A 19,538-nucleotide genomic window follows, 5' to 3' on the forward strand; every position below is an offset into this window, starting at 1 on the left:
TGCAGTACACACAGCTGTAGTGTAAGGATCCTTTACTCCCTGAACAAGTGCAGCACACACAGCTGTAGTGTAAGGATGCCTCACTCCCAGAACAAGTGCAGCGCACACAGCTGTAGTGCAAGGATCCCTCACTCTCAGAACAAGTGCAGCACACACAGCTGTAGTGCAAGGATCCCTCACTCTCAGAACAAGAGCAGCACACACAGCTGTAGTGTAAGGATCCCTCAGTCTCAGAACAAGTGCAGCACACACAGCTGTAGTGCAAGGATCCCTCAGTCTCAGCACAAGTGCAGCACACACAGCTGTAGTGTAAGGATTCCCCACTCCCTTAACAAGTGTAGCACGCACAGCTGTAGTGTAAGGATCCCTCACTCCCAGAACAGGTGCAGCACACACAGCTGTAGTGTAAGGATTCCCTACTCTCAGAACATTTGCAGTACACACAGCTGTAGTGTAAGGATTCCCTACTCTCAGAACATTTGCAGCACACACAGTTGTAGTGTAAGGATTCCCTACTCTCAGAACAATTGCAGCACACACAGCTGTAGTGCAAGGATCCCTCACTCTCAGAACAAGTGCAGCACACACAGCTGTAGGGTAAGGATCTCTCAGTCTCAGAACAATTGCAGCACACACAGCTGTAGTGCAAGGATCCCTCACTCCCAGAACAAGTGCAGCACACACAGCTGTAGTGCAAGGATCCCCCACTCTCAGAACAGGTGCAGCGCACACAGCTGTAGTGTTAGAATTCCTCGGTCTCAGAATAAGTGCAGCACACACAGCTGTAGTGCAAGGATCCCTCACTCCCAGAACAAGTACAGCACACACAGCTGTAGTGCAACGATCTTTGCCTCTCAGCACAAGTGCAGCACACACAGCTGTAGTACAAGGATCCCCTACTCCCTTAACAAGTGTAGCACACACGGCTGTAGTGCAAGGATCCCTTACTTCCTTAACAAGTGCAGCACATACAGCTGTAGTGCAAGAATCCCCCACTCCCAGAACAAGTGCAGCACACACAGCTGTAGTGCAAGAATCCCCCACTCCCAGAACAAGTGCAGCACACACAGCTGTAGTGCATGGATCCCTCACTCTCAGAACAAGTGCAGCACACACAGCTGTAGTGCAAGGATCCCTCAGTCTCAGAACAAGTGCAGCACACACAGCTGTAGTGCAAGGATCCCTCAGTCTCAGAACAAGTGCAGCACACACAGCTGTAGTGCAAGGATCCCTCACTCCCAGAACAGGTGCAGCACACACAGCTGTAGTGTAAGGATTCCCTACTCTCAGAACATTTGCAGTACACACAGCTGTAGAGTAAGGATTCCCTACTCTCAGAACATTTGCAGCACACACAGCTGTAGTGTAAGGATTCCCTACTCTCAGAACAATTGCAGCACACACAGCTGTAGTGCAAGGATCCCTCACTCTCAGAACAAGTGCAGCACACACAGCTGTAGTGTAAGGATCCCTCAGTCTCAGAACAATTGCAGCACACACAGCTGTAGTGCAAGGATCCCTCACTCCCAGAACAAGTGCATCACACACAGCTGTAGTGCAAGGATCCCCCACTCTCAGAACAGGTGCAGCGCACACAGCTATAGTGTTAGAATCTCTCGGTCTCAGAATAAGTGCAGCACACACAGCTGTAGTGCAAGGATCCCTCACTTCCAGAACAAGTACAGCACACACAGCTGTAGTGCAACGATCTTTGCCTCTCAGCACAAGTGCAGCACATACAGCTGTAGTACAAGGATCCCCTACTCCCTTAACAAGTGTAGCACACACAGCTGTAGTGCAAGGATCCCTTACTTCCTTAACAAGTGCAGCACATACAGCTGTAGTGCAAGAATCCCCCACTCCCAGAACAAGTGCAGCACACACAGCTGTAGTGCAAGGATCCCTCACTCTCAGAACAAGTGCAGCACACACAGCTGTAGTGCAAGGATCCCTCACTCTCAGAACAAGTGCAGCACACACAGATGTAGTGCAAGGATCCCTCAGTCTCAGAACAAGTGCACCACACACAGCTGTAGTGCAAGGATCCCTCAGTCTCAGAACAAGTGCAGCACACACAGCTGTAGTGTAAGGATTCCCCACTCCCTTAACAAGTGTAGCACGCACAGCTGTAGTGCAAGGATCCCTCACTCCCAAAACAAGTGCAGCACACACAGCTGTAGTGCAAGGATCCCTCACTCCCAGAACAAGTGCAGCACACACAGCTGTAGTGCAAGGATCCCTCAGTCTCAGAACAGGTGCCACACACAGCTGTAGTGCAAGGATCCCTCCCTCCCAGAAAAGGTGCAGCATACACGGCTGTAGTGCAAGAATCCCTCACTCCCAGAACAAGTGCAGCACACCCGGCTGTAGTGCAAGGATCCCCCACTCCCAGAGCAGGTGCAGCACACACAGCTGTAGTGCAAGGATCCCTCACTCCCAGAACAAGTGCAGCACACACAGCTGTAGTGCAAGGATCCCTCACTCCCAGAACAAGTGCAGCACACCCGGCTGTAGTGCAAGGATCCCCCACTCCCAGAACAGGTGCAGCACACACAGCTGTAGTGCAAGGATCCCTCACTCCCAGAACAAGTGCAGCACACACAGCTGTAGTGCAAGGATCCCTCACTCTCACAACAAGTGCAGCACAGACAGCTGTAGTGCAAGGATCCCTCACTCCCAGAACAAGTGCAGCACACACGGCTGTAGTGTAAGGATCTCTCAGGACAGGTGCAGCACACACAGCTGTAGTGTAAGGATCTCTCACTCTCACAACAAGTGCAGCACAGACAGCTGTAGTGCAAGGATCCCTCACTCTCACAACAAGTGCAGCACACACAGCTGTAGTGTAAGGATCTCTCACTCTCAGGACAGGTGCACCACACACGGCTGTAGTGCAAGGGTCCCTCACTCCCAGAACAAGTGCAGCACACACAGCTGTAGTGCAAGGATCCTTCACTCCCAGAACAAGTGCAGCACACACAGCTGTAGTGTAAGGATCCCTCACTCCCAGAACAAGTGCAGCTCACACAGCTGTAGTGCAAGGATCCCTCAGTCTCAGAACAAGTTCAGTACACACAGCTGTAGTGCAAGGATCCCTCACTCCCAGAACAAGTGCAGCACACACAGCTGTAGTGCAAGTATCCCTCACTCTCAGAATAAGTGCAGCACACAGCTGTAGTGTAAGGATCTCTCACTCCCAGAACAACTGCAGCACACAGCTGTAGTGCAAGGATCCCTCACTATCAGAACAGGTGCAGCACACACATCTGTAGTGCAAGGATCCTTCACTCCCACAACAAGTGCAGCACACACGGCTGTAGTGTAAGGATCCCTCACTCCCAGAAAAAGTGCAGCACACACAGCTGTAGTGTAAGGATCCCTCGCTCCCTTAACAAGTGTAGCACACCAGCTGTAGTGTAAGGGTCCCTCACTCTCAGAACAGGCGCAGCACACACGGCTGTAGTGCAAGGATCCCCCAGTCTCTTAACAAGTGTAGCACACACAGCTGTGGTGCAAGGATCCCTCACTCTCAAAACAGGTGCAGCACACACCGCTGTAGTGCAAGGATTTCTCACTCCCAGAACAAATGCAGCACACACTGCTATAGTGCAAGGATCCCTCAATCTCAGAATAGGTGCAGCACACACAGCTGTAGTGCAAGGATCCCCCACTCCCTTAACAAGTGTAGCACACACAGCAGTAGTGTAAGGGTCCCTCACTCCCTGAACAAGTGCAGCACACCCGGCTGTAGTGCAAGGATCCCTCGCTCCCAGAACAAGTGCAGCACACGGCTGTAGTGTAAAGATCCCTCACTCCCAGAACAAGTGCAGCACACACAGCTGTAGTGCAAGGATCCTTCACTCCCAGAACAAGTGCAGCACACACAGCTTAAGTGCAAGGATCCCTCACTCCCAGAACAAGTATAGCACACACGGCTGTAGTGCAAGGATCCCTCACTCTCAGAACAGGTGCAGCACAAACAGCTGTAGTGTAATGATTCTCTACTCTCAGAACAAGTGCAGCACACACAGCTGTAGTGCAAGGATCCCTCACTCCCAGAACAAGTATAGCACACACGGCTGTAGTGCAAGGATCCCTCACTCCCAGAACAAGTGCAGCACAAACAGCTGTAGTGTAATGATTCTCAACTCTCAGAACAAGTGCAGCACACACAGCTGTAGTGTAAGGATCCCCCACTCTCAGGACAGGTGCAGCACACACGGCTGTAGTGCAGGGATCCCTCACTCCCAGAACAAGTGCATCACACACAGCTGTAGTGCAAGGATCCCTCACTCTCAGAACAAGTGCAGCACACACAGCTGTAGTGTAAGGATCCCTCGCTCCCAGAACAAGTGCATCACACACAGCTGTAGTGTAAGGATTCCTCACTCTCAAAACAGGTGCAGCACACTCTCAGAACAAGTGTAGCACACACAGCTGTGGTGTAAGGATCTCACACTTTCAGAACAAGTGGAGCACACACAGCTGTAGTGCAAGGATCTCCCACTCCCAGAATAAATGCAGCACACACTGCTATAGTGTAAGGATCCCTCACTCCCAGAACAAGTGCAGCACACACAGCTGTAGTGCAAGGATCCCTCACTCCCAGAACAAGTACAGCACACACAGCTGTAGTGTAAAGATCTTGCACTCACAGAACAAGTACAGCACACACGGCTGTAGTGCAAGTATCTCTCACTCCCAGAACAGGTGCAGCACACACAGCTGTAGTGTAAGGATCCCTCACTCTCAGAACAAGTGCAGCACACACGGTTGTAGTGCAAGGATCCCTCACTCCCAAAACAGGTGCAGCACGCACAGCTGTAGTGTAAGGATCCCTCACTCCCACAACAGGTGCAGCACACACAGCTGTAGTGTAAGGATCCCTCACTCTCAGAACAAGTGCAGCACATACAACTGTAATGCACGGATCCCTAACTCCTAGAACAAGTGTAGCACATACAACTATAGTGCAAGGATCCCTCACTCCTAGAACAAGTGTAGCACATATAACTATAGTGCAAGGATCCCTCACTCCCACAACAAGTGCAGCACACACAGCTGTAGTGCCAGTATCCCTCACTCCCAGAACATTTGCAGTACACACAGCTGTAGTGTAAGGATCCTTTACTCCCAGAACAAGTGCAGCGCACACAGCTGTAGTGCAAGGATCCCTCACTCTCAGAACAAGTGCAGCACACACAGCTGTAGTGCAAGGATCCCTCACTCTCAGAACAAGAGCAGCACACACAGCTGTAGTGTAAGGATCCCTCAGTCTCAGAACAAGTGCAGCACACACAGCTGTAGTGCAAGGATCCCTCAGTCTCAGAACAAGTGCAGCACACACAGCTGTAGTGTAAGGATTCCCCACTCCCTTAACAAGTGTAGCACGCACAGCTGTAGTGTAAGGATCCCTCACTCCCAGAACAGGTGCAGCACACACAGCTGTAGTGTAAGGATTCCCTACTCTCAGAACATTTGCAGTACACACAGCTGTAGTGTAAGGTTTCCCTACTCTCAGAACATTTGCAGCACACACAGCTGTAGTGTAAGGATTCCCTACTCTCAGAACAACTGCAGCACACACAGCTGTAGTGCAAGGATCCCTCACTCTCAGAACAAGTGCAGCACACACAGCTGTAGTGTAAGGATCCCTCAGTCTCAGAACAATTGCAGCACACACAGCTGTAGTGCAAGGATCCCTCACTCCCAGAACAAGTGCAGCACACACAGCTGTAGTGTTAGAATCCCTCGGTCTCAGAATAAGTGCAGCACACACAGCTGTAGTGCAAGGATCCCTCACTCCCAGAACAAGTACAGCACACACAGCTGTAGTGCAACGATCTTTGCCTCTCAGCACAAGTGCAGCACACACAGCTGTAGTACAAGGATCCCCTACTCCCTTAACAAGTGTAGCACACACAGCTGTAGTGCAAGGATCCCTTACTTCCTTAACAAGTGCAGCACATACAGCTGTAGTGCAAGAATCCCCCACTCCCAGAACAAGTGCAGCACACACAGCTGTAGTGCAAGGATCCCTCACTCTCAGAACAAGTGCAGCACACACAGCTGTAGTGCAAGGATCCCTCACTATCAGAACAAGTGCAGCACACACAGCTGTAGTGCAAGGATCCCCCAGTCTCAGAACAAGTGCAGCACACACAGCTGTAGTGCAAGGATCCCTCAGTCTCAGAACAAGTGCAGCACACACAGCTGTAGTGTAAGGATTCCCCACTCCCTTAACAAGTGTAGCACGCACAGCTGTAGTGTAAGGATCCCTCACTCCCAGAACAGGTGCAGCACACACAGCTGTAGTGTAAGGATTCCCTACTCTCAGAACATTTGCAGTACACACAGCTGTAGTGTAAGGATTCCCTACTCTCAGAACATTTGCAGCACACACAGCTGTAGTGTGAGGATTCCCTATTCTCAGAACAATTGCAGCACACACAGCTGTAGTGCAAGGATCCCTCACTCTCAGAACAAGTGCAGCACACTCAGCTGTAGTGTAAGGATCCCTCAGTCTCAGAACAATTGCAGCACACACAGCTGTAGTGCAAGGATCCCTCACTCCCAGAACAAGTGCAGCACACACAGCTGTAGTGCAAGGATCCCCCACTCTCAGAACAGGTGCAGCGCACGCAGCTGTAGTGTTAGAATCCCTCGGTCTCAGAAAAAGTGCAGCACACACAGCTGTAGTGCAAGGATCCCTCACTCCCAGAACAAGTACAGCACACACAGCTGTAGTGCAACGATCTTTGCCTCTCAGAACAAGTGCAGCACACACAGCTGTAGTACAAGGATCCCCTACTCCCTTAACAAGTGTAGCACACACGGCTGTAGTGCAAGGATCCCTTACTTCCTTAACAAGTGCAGCACATACAGCTGTAGTGCAAGAATCCCCCACTCCCAGAACAAGTGCAGCACACACAGCTGTAGTGCAAGGATCCCTCACTCTCAGAACAAGTGCAGCACACACAGCTGTAGTGCAAGGATCCCCCACTCCCAGAACAAGTGCAGCACACACAGCTGTAGTGCAAGGATCCCTCACTCTCAGAACAAGTGCAGCACACACAGCTGTAATGCACGGATCCCTCACTCCTAAAACAAGTGCAGCACACACAGCTGTAGTGCAAGGATCCTTCACTCCTAGAACAAGTGTAGCACATACAACTATAGTGCAAGGATCCCTCACTCCTAAAACAAGTGCAGCACACACAGCTGTAGTGCAAGGATCCCTCACTCTCACAACAAGTGCAGCACACACAGCTGTAGTGTAATGATTCTCTACTCCCAGAACAACTGCAGCACAGCTGTAGTGCAAGGATCCTTCACTCCCAGAACAAGTGCAGCACACACAGCTGTAGTGCAAGGATCCCTCACTCCCAGAACAAGTACAGCACACACGGCTGTAGTGTAAGGATGCCTCAGTCTCAGAACAAGTGCAGCACACACAGCTGTAGTACAAGGATCCCTCACTCTCAGAACAAGTGCAGCACACACAGCTGTAGTGCAAGGATCCCTCACTCTCAGAACAAGTGCAGCACACACAGCTGTAATGCACGGATCCCTCACTCCTAAAACAAGTGCAGCACACACAGCTGTAGTGTAAGGATGCCTCAGTCTCAGAACAAGTGCAGCACACACAGCTGTAGTGTAATGATTCTCTACTCCCAGAACAAGTGCAGCACACACAGCTGTAGTGTAAAGATCTTGCACTCACAGAACAAGTACAGCACACACAGCTGTAGTGTTCAGGATTCCCCACTCCCTTAACAAGTGCAGCACGCACAGCTGTAGTGTAAGGATCCCTCACTCCCAGAACAGGTGCAGTACACACAGCTGTAGTGTAAGGATTCCCTACTCCTTTAACAAGTGTAGCACGCACATCTGTAGTGTAAGGATCTCTCACTCCCAGAACAGGTGCAGCACACACAGCTGTAGTGTAAGGATCCCTCACTCTCAGAACAAGTGCAGCACATACAACTGTAATGCACGGATCCCTCACTCCTAGAACAAGTGTAGCACATACAACTATAGTGCAAGGATCCCTCACTCCTAGAACAAGTGTAGCACATACAACTATAGTGCAAGGATCCCTCACTCCCACAACAAGTGCAGCACACACAGCTGTAGTGCCAGTATCCCTCACTCCCAGAACATTTGCAGTACACACAGCTGTAGTGTAAGGATCCTTTACTCCCTGAACAAGTGCAGCACACACAGCTGTAGTGTAAGGATGCCTCACTCCCAGAACAAGTGCAGCGCACACAGCTGTAGTGCAAGGATCCCTCACTCTCAGAACAAGTGCAGCACACACAGCTGTAGTGCAAGGATCCCTCACTCTCAGAACAAGAGCAGCACACACAGCTGTAGTGTAAGGATCCCTCAGTCTCAGAACAAGTGCAGCACACACAGCTGTAGTGCAAGTATCCCTCAGTCTCAGAACAAGTGCAGCACACACAGCTGTAGTGTAAGGATTCCCCACTCCCTTAACAAGTGTAGCACGCACAGCTGTAGTGTAAGGATCCCTCACTCCCAGAACAGGTGCAGCACACACAGCTGTAGTGTAAGGATTCCCTACTCTCAGAACATTTGCAGTACACACAGCTGTAGTGTAAGGTTTCCCTACTCTCAGAACATTTGCAGCACACACAGCTGTAGTGTAAGGATTCCCTACTCTCAGAACAACTGCAGCACACACAGCTGTAGTGCAAGGATCCCTCACTCTCAGAACAAGTGCAGCACACACAGCTGTAGTGTAAGGATCCCTCAGTCTCAGAACAATTGCAGCACACACAGCTGTAGTGCAAGGATCCCTCACTCCCAGAACAAGTACAGCACACACGGCTGTAGTGTAAGGATGCCTCAGTCTCAGAACAAGTGCAGCACACACAGCTGTAGTGTAATGATTCTCTACTCCCAGAACAAGTGCAGCACACACAGCTGTAGTGCAAGTATCTCTCACTCCCAGAACAGGTGCAGCACACACTGCTGTAGTGTAAAGATCTTGCACTCACAGAACAAGTACAGCACACACAGCTGTAGTGTTCAGGATTCCCCACTCCCTTAACAAGTGCAGCACGCACAGCTGTAGTGTAAGGATCCCTCACTCCCAGAACAGGTGCAGTACACACAGCTGTAGTGTAAGGATTCCCTACTCCTTTAACAAGTGTAGCACGCACATCTGTAGTGTAAGGATCTCTCACTCCCAGAACAGGTGCAGCACACACAGCTGTAGTGTAAGGATCCCTCACTCTCAGAACAAGTGCAGCACATACAACTGTAATGCACGGATCCCTCACTCCTAGAACAAGTGTAGCACATACAACTATAGTGCAAGGATCCCTCACTCCTAGAACAAGTGTAGCACATACAACTATAGTGCAAGGATCCCTCACTCCCACAACAAGTGCAGCACACACAGCTGTAGTGCCAGTATCCCTCACTCCCAGAACATTTGCAGTACACACAGCTGTAGTGTAAGGATCCTTTACTCCCTGAACAAGTGCAGCACACACAGCTGTAGTGTAAGGATGCCTCACTCCCAGAACAAGTGCAGCGCACACAGCTGTAGTGCAAGGATCCCTCACTCTCAGAACAAGTGCAGCACACACAGCTGTAGTGCAAGGATCCCTCACTCTCAGAACAAGAGCAGCACACACAGCTGTAGTGTAAGGATCCCTCAGTCTCAGAACAAGTGCAGCACACACAGCTGTAGTGCAAGTATCCCTCAGTCTCAGAACAAGTGCAGCACACACAGCTGTAGTGTAAGGATTCCCCACTCCCTTAACAAGTGTAGCACGCACAGCTGTAGTGTAAGGATCCCTCACTCCCAGAACAGGTGCAGCACACACAGCTGTAGTGTAAGGATTCCCTACTCTCAGAACATTTGCAGTACACACAGCTGTAGTGTAAGGTTTCCCTACTCTCAGAACATTTGCAGCACACACAGCTGTAGTGTAAGGATTCCCTACTCTCAGAACAACTGCAGCACACACAGCTGTAGTGCAAGGATCCCTCACTCTCAGAACAAGTGCAGCACACACAGCTGTAGTGTAAGGATCCCTCAGTCTCAGAACAATTGCAGCACACACAGCTGTAGTGCAAGGATCCCTCACTCCCAGAACAAGTGCAGCACACACAGCTGTAGTGTTAGAATCCCTCGGTCTCAGAATAAGTGCAGCACACACAGCTGTAGTGCAAGGATCTCTCACTCCCAGAACAAGTACAGCACACACAGCTGTAGTGCAACGATCTTTGCCTCTCAGCACAAGTGCAGCACACACAGCTGTAGTACAAGGATCCCCTACTCCCTTAACAAGTGTAGCACACACGGCTGTAGTGCAAGGATCCCTTACTTCCTTAACAAGTGCAGCACATACAGCTGTAGTGCAAGAATCCCCCACTCCCAGAACAAGTGCAGCACACACAGCTGTAGTGCAAGGATCCCTCACTCTCAGAACAAGTGCAGCACACACAGCTGTAGTGCAAGGATCCCTCACTCTCAGAACAAGTGCAGCACACACAGCTGTAGTGCAAGGATCCCCCAGTCTCAGAACAAGTGCAGCACACACAGCTGTAGTGCAAGGATCCCTCAGTCTCAGAACAAGTGCAGCACACACAGCTGTAGTGTAAGGATTCCCCACTCCCTTAACAAGTGTAGCACGCACAGCTGTAGTGTAAGGATCCCTCACTCCCAGAACAGGTGCAGCACACACAGCTGTAGTGTAAGGATTCCCTACTCTCAGAACATTTGCAGCACACACAGCTGTAGTGTGAGGATTCCCTACTCTCAGAACAATTGCAGCACACACAGCTGTAGTGCAAGGATCCCTCACTCTCAGAACAAGTGCAGCACACTCAGCTGTAGTGTAAGGATCCCTCAGTCTCAGAACAATTGCAGCACACACAGCTGTAGTGCAAGGATCCCTCACTCCCAGAACAAGTGCAGCACACACAGCTGTAGTGCAAGGATCCCCCACTCTCAGAACAGGTGCAGCGCACGCAGCTGTAGTGTTAGAATCCCTCGGTCTCAGAAAAAGTGCAGCACACACAGCTGTAGTGCAAGGATCCCTCACTCCCAGAACAAGTACAGCACACACAGCTGTAGTGCAACGATCTTTGCCTCTCAGAACAAGTGCAGCACACACAGCTGTAGTACAAGGATCCCCTACTCCCTTAACAAGTGTAGCACACACGGCTGTAGTGCAAGGATCCCTTACTTCCTTAACAAGTGCAGCACATACAGCTGTAGTGCAAGAATCCCCCACTTCCAGAACAAGTGCAGCACACACAGCTGTAGTGCAAGGATCCCTCACTCTCAGAACAAGTGCAGCACACACAGCTGTAGTGCAAGGATCCCCCACTCCCAGAACAAGTGCAGCACACACAGCTGTAGTGCAAGGATCCCTCACTCTCAGAACAAGTGCAGCACACACAGCTGTAATGCACGGATCCCTCACTCCTAAAACAAGTGCAGCACACACAGCTGTAGTGCAAGGATCCTTCACTCCTAGAACAAGTGTAGCACATACAACTATAGTGCAAGGATCCCTCACTCTCACAACAAGTGCAGCACACACAGCTGTAGTGTAATGATTCTCTACTCCCAGAACAACTGCAGCACACAGCTGTAGTGCAAGGATCCTTCACTCCCAGAACAAGTGCAGCACACACAGCTGTAGTGCAAGGATCCCTCACTCCCAGAACAAGTACAGCACACACGGCTGTAGTGTAAGGATGCCTCAGTCTCAGAACAAGTGCAGCACACACAGCTGTAGTGTAATGATTCTCTACTCCCAGAACAAGTGCAGCACACACAGCTGTAGTGCAAGTATCTCTCACTCCCAGAACAGGTGCAGCACACACTGCTGTAGTGTAAAGATCTTGCACTCACAGAACAAGTACAGCACACACAGCTGTAGTGTTAAGGATTCCCCACTCCCTTAACAAGTGCAGCACGCACAGCTGTAGTGTAAGGATCCCTCACTCCCAGAACAGGTGCAGTACACACAGCTGTAGTGTAAGGATTCCCTACTCTCAACATTTGCAGCACACACAGCTGTAGTGTAAGGATTCCCTACTCTCAGAACAATTGCAGCACACACAGCTGTAGTGCAAGGATCCCTCACTCCCAGAACAAGTGCAGCACACACAGCTGTAGTGTAAGGATCCCTCAGTCTTAGAACAAGTGCATCACACACAGCTGTAGTGTAAGGATCTCTCACTCTCACAAGTGCAGCACAGACAGCTGTAGTACAAGGATCCCTCACTCTCACAACAAGTGCAGCACAGACAGCTGTAGTGCAAGGATCCCTCAGTCTCATTACAAGTGCAGCACACACAGCTGTAGTGTAAGGATCCCTCACTCTCAGAACAAGTGCAGCACACACAGCTGTAGTGTAAGGATCCCTCAGTCTCAGAACAAGTGCATCACACACAGCTGTAGTGTAAGGATCTCTCAGGACAGGTGCAGCACACACGGCTGTAGTGCATGGATCTGTCACTCCTAGAACAAGTGCAGCACACACAGCTGTAGCGTAAGGATCCCTCACTCTCAGAACAAGTGCAGCACACACAGCTGTAGTGTAAGGATCCCTTACTATCAGAACAGGTGCAGCACACAGAGCTGTAGTGCAAGGATCCCTCACTCTCAGAACAAGTGCAGCACACACAGCTGTAGTGTAAAGATCTTGCACTCACAGAACAGGTGCAGCACACACAGCTGTAGTGCAAGGATCTTAGTAGGTACTACAAGGTATGCTGCACCACCTGCAGATGCATTGCAGCCAACTACTTGCAGTGATGACTATTCATAATGTTGGCCATCATTTGAGCCTAATACTCTGTTGCACACATGCAACACTCTTGTCACGAGGCAGAACACTTTGAATTTACTACAACAATATGGATTGAAATACCATGCACAGCAATTTCGTGTTTTGGAATGATATAGGGTGCACAAAGCTTCTTCTCTTAGGAGAAAGAGAAAATATGAAACCCATCATCTGCGGTTACTCATGTCTTAAGACGCACTATCTCTGCACAGCATTGGCTGAGCTTAGCTTCTGTCATTACTGTAACTTCTGTCATAAGTCTTGTGCTGTATGCATACTGAATTGTATTGTTTTTCCTCAATGTGCTTGTTCGCAGTAAAATGTAAATCAAGAAACATGGTTTGAACATTTTAAATGGGTGACAATAACTCAAGCATTAGGGATCCTCATTTCCTTAATAAAGCTGTGCAAAGAGGGTGTTTTTATTCATGCTGTTTGCTGAGTATTTATGTAGTAGTTTACACAGGCAGACTGTGCATGAAAATATCCTCTTAATGTGTATTTACCTTTGAGATTAATTCTAATGACTGTTATTTCATTCTAGCAGTTACCGGAGGCACGAAGAGGCCAAAACGAGTGTCAGACTTTATTCGTTCTACCAGCCTGAAACCATCCCGTAAACTTCCACTGGGAAAAACCAACATTAAGGTACTGCAGAGCTTCCAAAGGGGGGCAAACCCCCGGAGCCAGCCGCAGTCAGATGTTAATTGGGAACCACATGAAGCGAAGCCTCTGAAGCTTGAGGATGGCTTCAGCAATTCAGAACTTTTCACTGTATATCAAGGGAGGCCCAAATTGGGGACACCACAGAAATATGAGCGTGGTCACAAGAATTCACAGATTCTTCAAGATCTTCCAAGCACAGAGCAAAGTCAGGCATCCCCCTCAACTACTGAGCGTCAGAAAAGCTGCATTCTGAGGGGGGACCTTATGAGACGCATGGGAGCGCATTCTGGCGTCCGGCCGTATGCATGTACTGACTGCGAGAAAGTATTCTTTCACAAGGCAAACCTTATCAAGCATTATAGAACACACACAGGTGAAAAGCCGTGCGCGTGTCCTTTCTGTCATAAACGGTTCAGTCGTAAGGATAATTTGACTAGACATATCAGAATGCACACTGGAGAGAAACCGTACAGCTGCACTGAATGTGGCAAAAGCTTCACGTGGAAAGATAGTTTTAACCAACATAAAAGGAAACACACAGGAGAGGACCCACTCTCCAGGAAAGACCTGGACAAACAGGAGAAATAATTCGAAAGTCAGAAGATATCAAGCAGCACTGAAAAACAGAGTTACAGCAAATGGTACTGGAAAAATATAATAACACAAAAAGTAAGAATAATGATGTCTATTTATGAAGCATTTCCGTTGATTGTCTCTGTGTGCATCACTACGAGCTTTATAATTTTGTGGATGAAGACTTATACACATGAATGGAGCAGATAGCAATAGGAATTATGTTAATTTCATCAAATTGGATGATTATGCAAAAGAATTAACTAACAGAACACCATGACTCCAAGCAGTCCAGAAATAGTTGAATGAAAATGCCTGGTTGTCACTGTCGCAAGAGGCAAAATCAGAACGTGAGAATTACTCTTATCACATGAGTGAAAATCATGAGAACTGAGGCTCTCGTTAGCCAAGGAACATGACTGTGATCCCAGTAAATCCATAACAACCTCACAAAACACCTCATGAAACACGTGCTTTAGCAGGAAGATGCTGTTGTCCCATTTTGCTCACCACACAAAGCAACCACTGACGTCGCTGAAGGAGGATGCCCGCTAGCTCTGGAGAACACAAGCTGGTTGTCGCAGGGCAATAGTAGTGAAAGCTGAAAGTCCTTCCAGGTACAGTGCTTTATAGACATACCTGCTGGTTTCTCAGAAGAGACTCAACTTTCAAACCTCCACCCTCAAGCAACAGTTTAGAATTTATGGATTCAGTTTTGAAAAGCCCACATGATTTCAAGTAGTTTATTGGCATAAATATAGCACAAACTGTGAACTAGTTGGAATTCTCTAACACCAAACCTTGTCTTCTAGAAACCATGAAAACCCTCCTCTCTAAAACCCTGCTATATAAATCAGCTCCTCTGTTCTCAACTGGTATCACGGTGTCCCCCAGGTTGCTGTTCTGGCTCATTCTGTCAGTTGTTAAATTATTGTACTTCCCCCAATCCCACATTTTTTGCTGCCAAGGGAATACCTATGTACTAAATTAATCCTTATAAAATATAGCCCATGTAAAGACAACTGACTTAGACCAATTCGAGCCGTGGTGAAAGGTGAGAAATGAATGAAATTAGGACATACTAGTGGACAAATAAGGAGTGACGGCAATGTGGATAGATTTAATGCACATATCACCCAAACCTATCCACTTACAGAGTTTGAAAATGTCCAAAAATATAAGGTACATTGAGCGCTGCCACAGAACTTTGTGATTTTAAGTGCCAACATTTACTAAACCTCAAACCCTAGTACATTCTGAAGCACAAGTGACTGCCACCTTTGCCATTCGCGGCTCTTACGAAAGATACTAGAAACATTAATTTTCATTAATCTCTTGTAATATGATATCTACTGTTTCACTTTCATTGATTTCATGCACTTGGCTTATGAGGACTCCGCTGAGGGTCCTTGGTCATTCCTTTCTTCCAGCCGTAAATCACTCAAGGCTCTCTTGAGTTGGTTTCCCTCAATGTAGAACAGATAGATAAGTAAAAAACACCCCAAACCTTTCTAAAGATCTTTAGAGGAGCTGATGACACATGCGCAGAGAGTTACTACAACAGTTTTACTGAACATGATATTGAGACACCAGACATTCCATGTTCAACATTCCCCTTCCTATATCACTTTTAATAAATTTTATTGATGGGATCTGGACAGCCCGCGTCTGTCCCGGGGCAGTGGAACACGTTACATAGTGACTGGAATACAAGCCTTGTGAGCCTGGTTACTGTGTGCCAACAACTGTCTAGAGTTCATGGCACGCAAGAATGAAAAAAGGACTCGTGTTCAATGGGATGAGAACCCATGGGTTAGACTCAAAACAACAAAATGGAAAACACGGGCAACAATTGTGTATTTCCTTCATTTTAATTTCTGGTGCAAACATTGCATTCATTTGCTAGGAAAAATGCAAAATTGTTGTATGCTTTTATGGCGAGAAGATGGAGAATAAATAAAATACTAAAAACTAAAGTACGCTTGGGAGAAAGGAGCAAGGTGGTCAAGGGGAGAAAATACAAGGTGGAGGAGTGGGTTGTAGGTGAGTATATACAGGGGGTTGACAACATTCTGGAAATGGTGCAAAGAGACACCAAGATATGCTTCCCTTCGTCTAGTAGGCACATCGGGTTCTTTTTCAACAACATGACTCCATTGACAACCCGAACAGTGCCTATGAGAAACTCTAGGTTTACATAAACTTTATTCTGCATAGGAATGCTTGGTCTTTAGTGACAGTGACCCTCCCACAGACTCCAACAATGACCTGAGTATCTGATGGAGTCACACTGTTCACAGGAAGCGCCTCACACCAAATATATAGATACAGTTAGGCAGCTTTAAGATAGATTTGGTACATTAATGCATTAACTGTAAATATCTGAAGACTGTTTATTTGATGTCCTGACCCCTGACTTGTTAAGGGTGGCCTCACACTCCACCTTGCGATGTTCATTGGAGCATAGGTTGCTGACTTTTTCCTATCACAGAGATGCATAATATGTTTAAATATCAATAGCTGTAAATAGTAACAAAATGTGGAATAAAGTTCTGAAAGAGAATCACTCCTGAAACAAAAGCACGCTTGTTAAGAAGAATTGGTAAACCAAACCACACAAGCTGCCTGTAAAAGAAGCACGATAGGAAAAACTCCTGGTTTTAACTTGAGAGAATAGGGCCACAGAAAAAACTACAACATTCCATTACTCAGATACGAGGACCATTGCTGTCACTGCACATTTAATTCATCCTGGCGTCACAAACTCCTTGAAGCAAATTCCTTTCACTGTAGCAGTAAATGTTGCAAAGGCCATTGAACTCATAACCTCTATGAAAACAGAAAAACAGCATGTGTCCTGTGTAAATGCAGAACTGTGGATTAACCAGGGCAGGCTATGACAAACTAGTAGCAAATCTACTGGGTGAAAAAACAAGGAGATGTTTTTAGAAACATTTGAGACATCATAGAAGGACCATGTTCTGTTGAAAGAAGAGCTACGTTTTACTGGATCCAAAAAGAAGTTGAACAACTGGAGCAACTTGGCACTAAAGGGATTATGAGATCTTCTGGGAGGAATACTGTATTTTATGTTGTAATTAGTGCTGATCTGCTATACTTGAAAGATTTTTAAAGATTGCTTCCAAGTTGCCTTTCTTTGATAATCCCATGAAAATGTGGACATAATTGCAAGAGACAGACCAAGCACACACCGTACAACTACAAGAACCTCATGAAACGTATGCCAGCTTTGAGCTGCTGCGTTGGGTAAAAGTCACGCAACCTGCTCCTGTAAGACTCCGTTGAACCTCAGGGGTTTACCTGGTGGTTTGCAATCTGTCACATCAGAACCTTGAGTCATTGTTCCATGTGTCTGTTGTCTGCCAGGTGCAAGTGCTTTCTACGGTCGCATCCTCCAAGATCCTCACCTACAGCGCATCTGGGTAGCACTTTTACTTCCACTTGAATGATTTCTGGATTAAGAGGACCAAATCTTTCAGGGTTGTGGATCTCCTCAGGGAGTTTTTTGCTAGAAGCTGAGTCCTGCTTTGGGCCATTCAAAAAATGAAAGATTATCAAAGACTTGAACCCCTTTCTGGAATGAGATGGCCTGATATTACTTAATTCCAATAAATCAGGTTGCTTTATGATCCTTGTTCAGTCCATGCCATGACATGCAGGGTTATACTTTCAATTTACCTCTGGCTGTGTAGGTGGTGAAAGATTGAAATTAGCGATCCATGTCAATTTGCATAGCTGTTACCTTATGGATTTATGTAATGTCTCGAAATTATAGAGCATTAGTACTTAATGTAAATACAAGTATTTGTGATTTAGTCCGGCAGGATAATTTGGGCTTTAAATAAAACCAGTAGTGTGAAAGTAATTAATGTTTCAGGTTGTTTTAATAAGACATTCAAAGCAGAATTTTTTTTGGGGACTCTTCAGAATATTCCTAACAATACCACAGAGTAGTTTAAACAAAGTAAACTGTACCCTTACATGTGCTGGAGCAGATCTTAAACAGCCGAGCGTCTGAGTTGTACTGAGAGAAAGTTGCGCAGAACAAGGCTCGGACTATAAGATGTTGTAGGATTCTGGCTTTGTATATACTATAACAAAATTAAATACAGGCCCTCATTTTAAGATTGGTGGTAAATGCCGCCTACCGCCATGGCAACAGCCACCAAAAGACTGTTGCAGCTGCTTACAGCCGTCCGCCAAATAATGACCACAGCCGGATTTCCGCCACAAGGGTGGAAATCCAGCTGTGACCATACTAGCAGATGGTGTTAAGGTGGCGCTGCTACCACCAGCAGCGCCACACCAGTAGACCGCCACCATCAATATTATGACAAATAATACGGCCTGGTGGTGTTCTACTGGCAGGCGCTGCTGACGCTAGCAGCGCCCTGTCCCGTTCCCTGCTGGAAGACCCCCTGGATGCCGGTAAATTGGGTTTCCGACAGGGGAGGAGGGCGCGGATGTTGTGTGTGTGTGTGTGTGTCTGGGGTTGTGTGCATGAATGTGTGTGTGTGTAGAGTTCTCTGCGAGTGTGTATGCATGTGTGTGAATGCGTGTATGAATGGAAATGTGAATGCATGTCTGCGTGTCCATGTGAATGTGTGTACGGATGTGTGAGTGTGTGTATGCATGGTGCGCGTCTGCGAGTGTGCGTGAATGGGGATTGGAAGTTGGGAGCATGGTTGGAGTGGGGGTAGGGGGTGTCTGGGGAGTATTTGGGGGGGTGGGTGAGCCTCCTACCAGTGGCAGGGAAGGAGTTCTCTGTCAGTGGTAGGGCCTACCACCATGGTTTTCATGATGTTGTGAATGCCACGAAAACCATGTCGGTAGGCAGAGTCATGATGCCGCCGATGGGACAATATCGGCTGGAGGGCTGGAGATTCTTATCTCCGGCCTGGCGGCTGCTACCGCCATGTCGGTCAGAATGGTAAATTGGCAGGTTGGCTGCAGCCAACCCACCAATGTCATAATGTGGTGGTATGAACTGCCACATTATCACCTACCGCCGGGGTCATAATGACCCCCAATAGTGTGCACAGAGTCCAGGGGTTCCCAGAGGCTTAACAGAGGCTAAAACACATAATACCTGTGCGCTCTTTTTTGGTAGTGTGGTTGAGCAGTTAGACTTATCAGAAGGTAGTTCAAAGCATTTGTTGTACACACAGGCAATAAATGAAGCACACACTCAATGACTAACTCAAGGCCAATTATTTTTATTTAGCAAAAATATATTTTGTTACTTTATTTCTAGAACCACAAGATTCAGTTTGCCGGTAAGTACATTTGTAAGCATCAAACATATGTATCAACACCGCTTTGTTTCAATTTGGAAAGTTAAATGGTTTTCAAGAAAATAGCAAATACCTGTGTTAAAATGTGACACTGCAATTTTCAGAAACAGTCTGGGAAGAAGAAAAGTTAGTACAGTTTTGCGGT

The 19,538-nt window shown here is 47.6% G+C and overlaps 1 protein-coding gene across 2 annotated transcripts in view; it reads left to right on the forward strand.

Annotated features, from left to right (window-relative positions):
- Window positions 1–17,964, forward strand: part of LOC138258804 (zinc finger protein 514-like) — a 141,727-nt gene extending 123,763 nt beyond the window's left edge. Inside the window, exon 6 of one of the 2 annotated variants that reach the window (XM_069206037.1) lies at window positions 13,384–17,964. In XM_069206037.1, coding sequence (XP_069062138.1) covers window positions 13,384–14,093 — 710 coding nt within the window. In that variant the 3' untranslated portion in view covers window positions 14,094–17,964. The remainder of the gene's footprint in view (window positions 1–13,383) is intronic. The other variant, XM_069206038.1, reaches the window with a different exon arrangement.
- Window positions 17,965–19,538: the final 1,574 nt, after the last annotated feature.

The sequence above is a fragment of the Pleurodeles waltl genome, chromosome 9 (genome assembly GCF_031143425.1).
Source record: "Pleurodeles waltl isolate 20211129_DDA chromosome 9, aPleWal1.hap1.20221129, whole genome shotgun sequence".
Taxonomy (NCBI): domain Eukaryota; kingdom Metazoa; phylum Chordata; class Amphibia; order Caudata; family Salamandridae; genus Pleurodeles; species Pleurodeles waltl.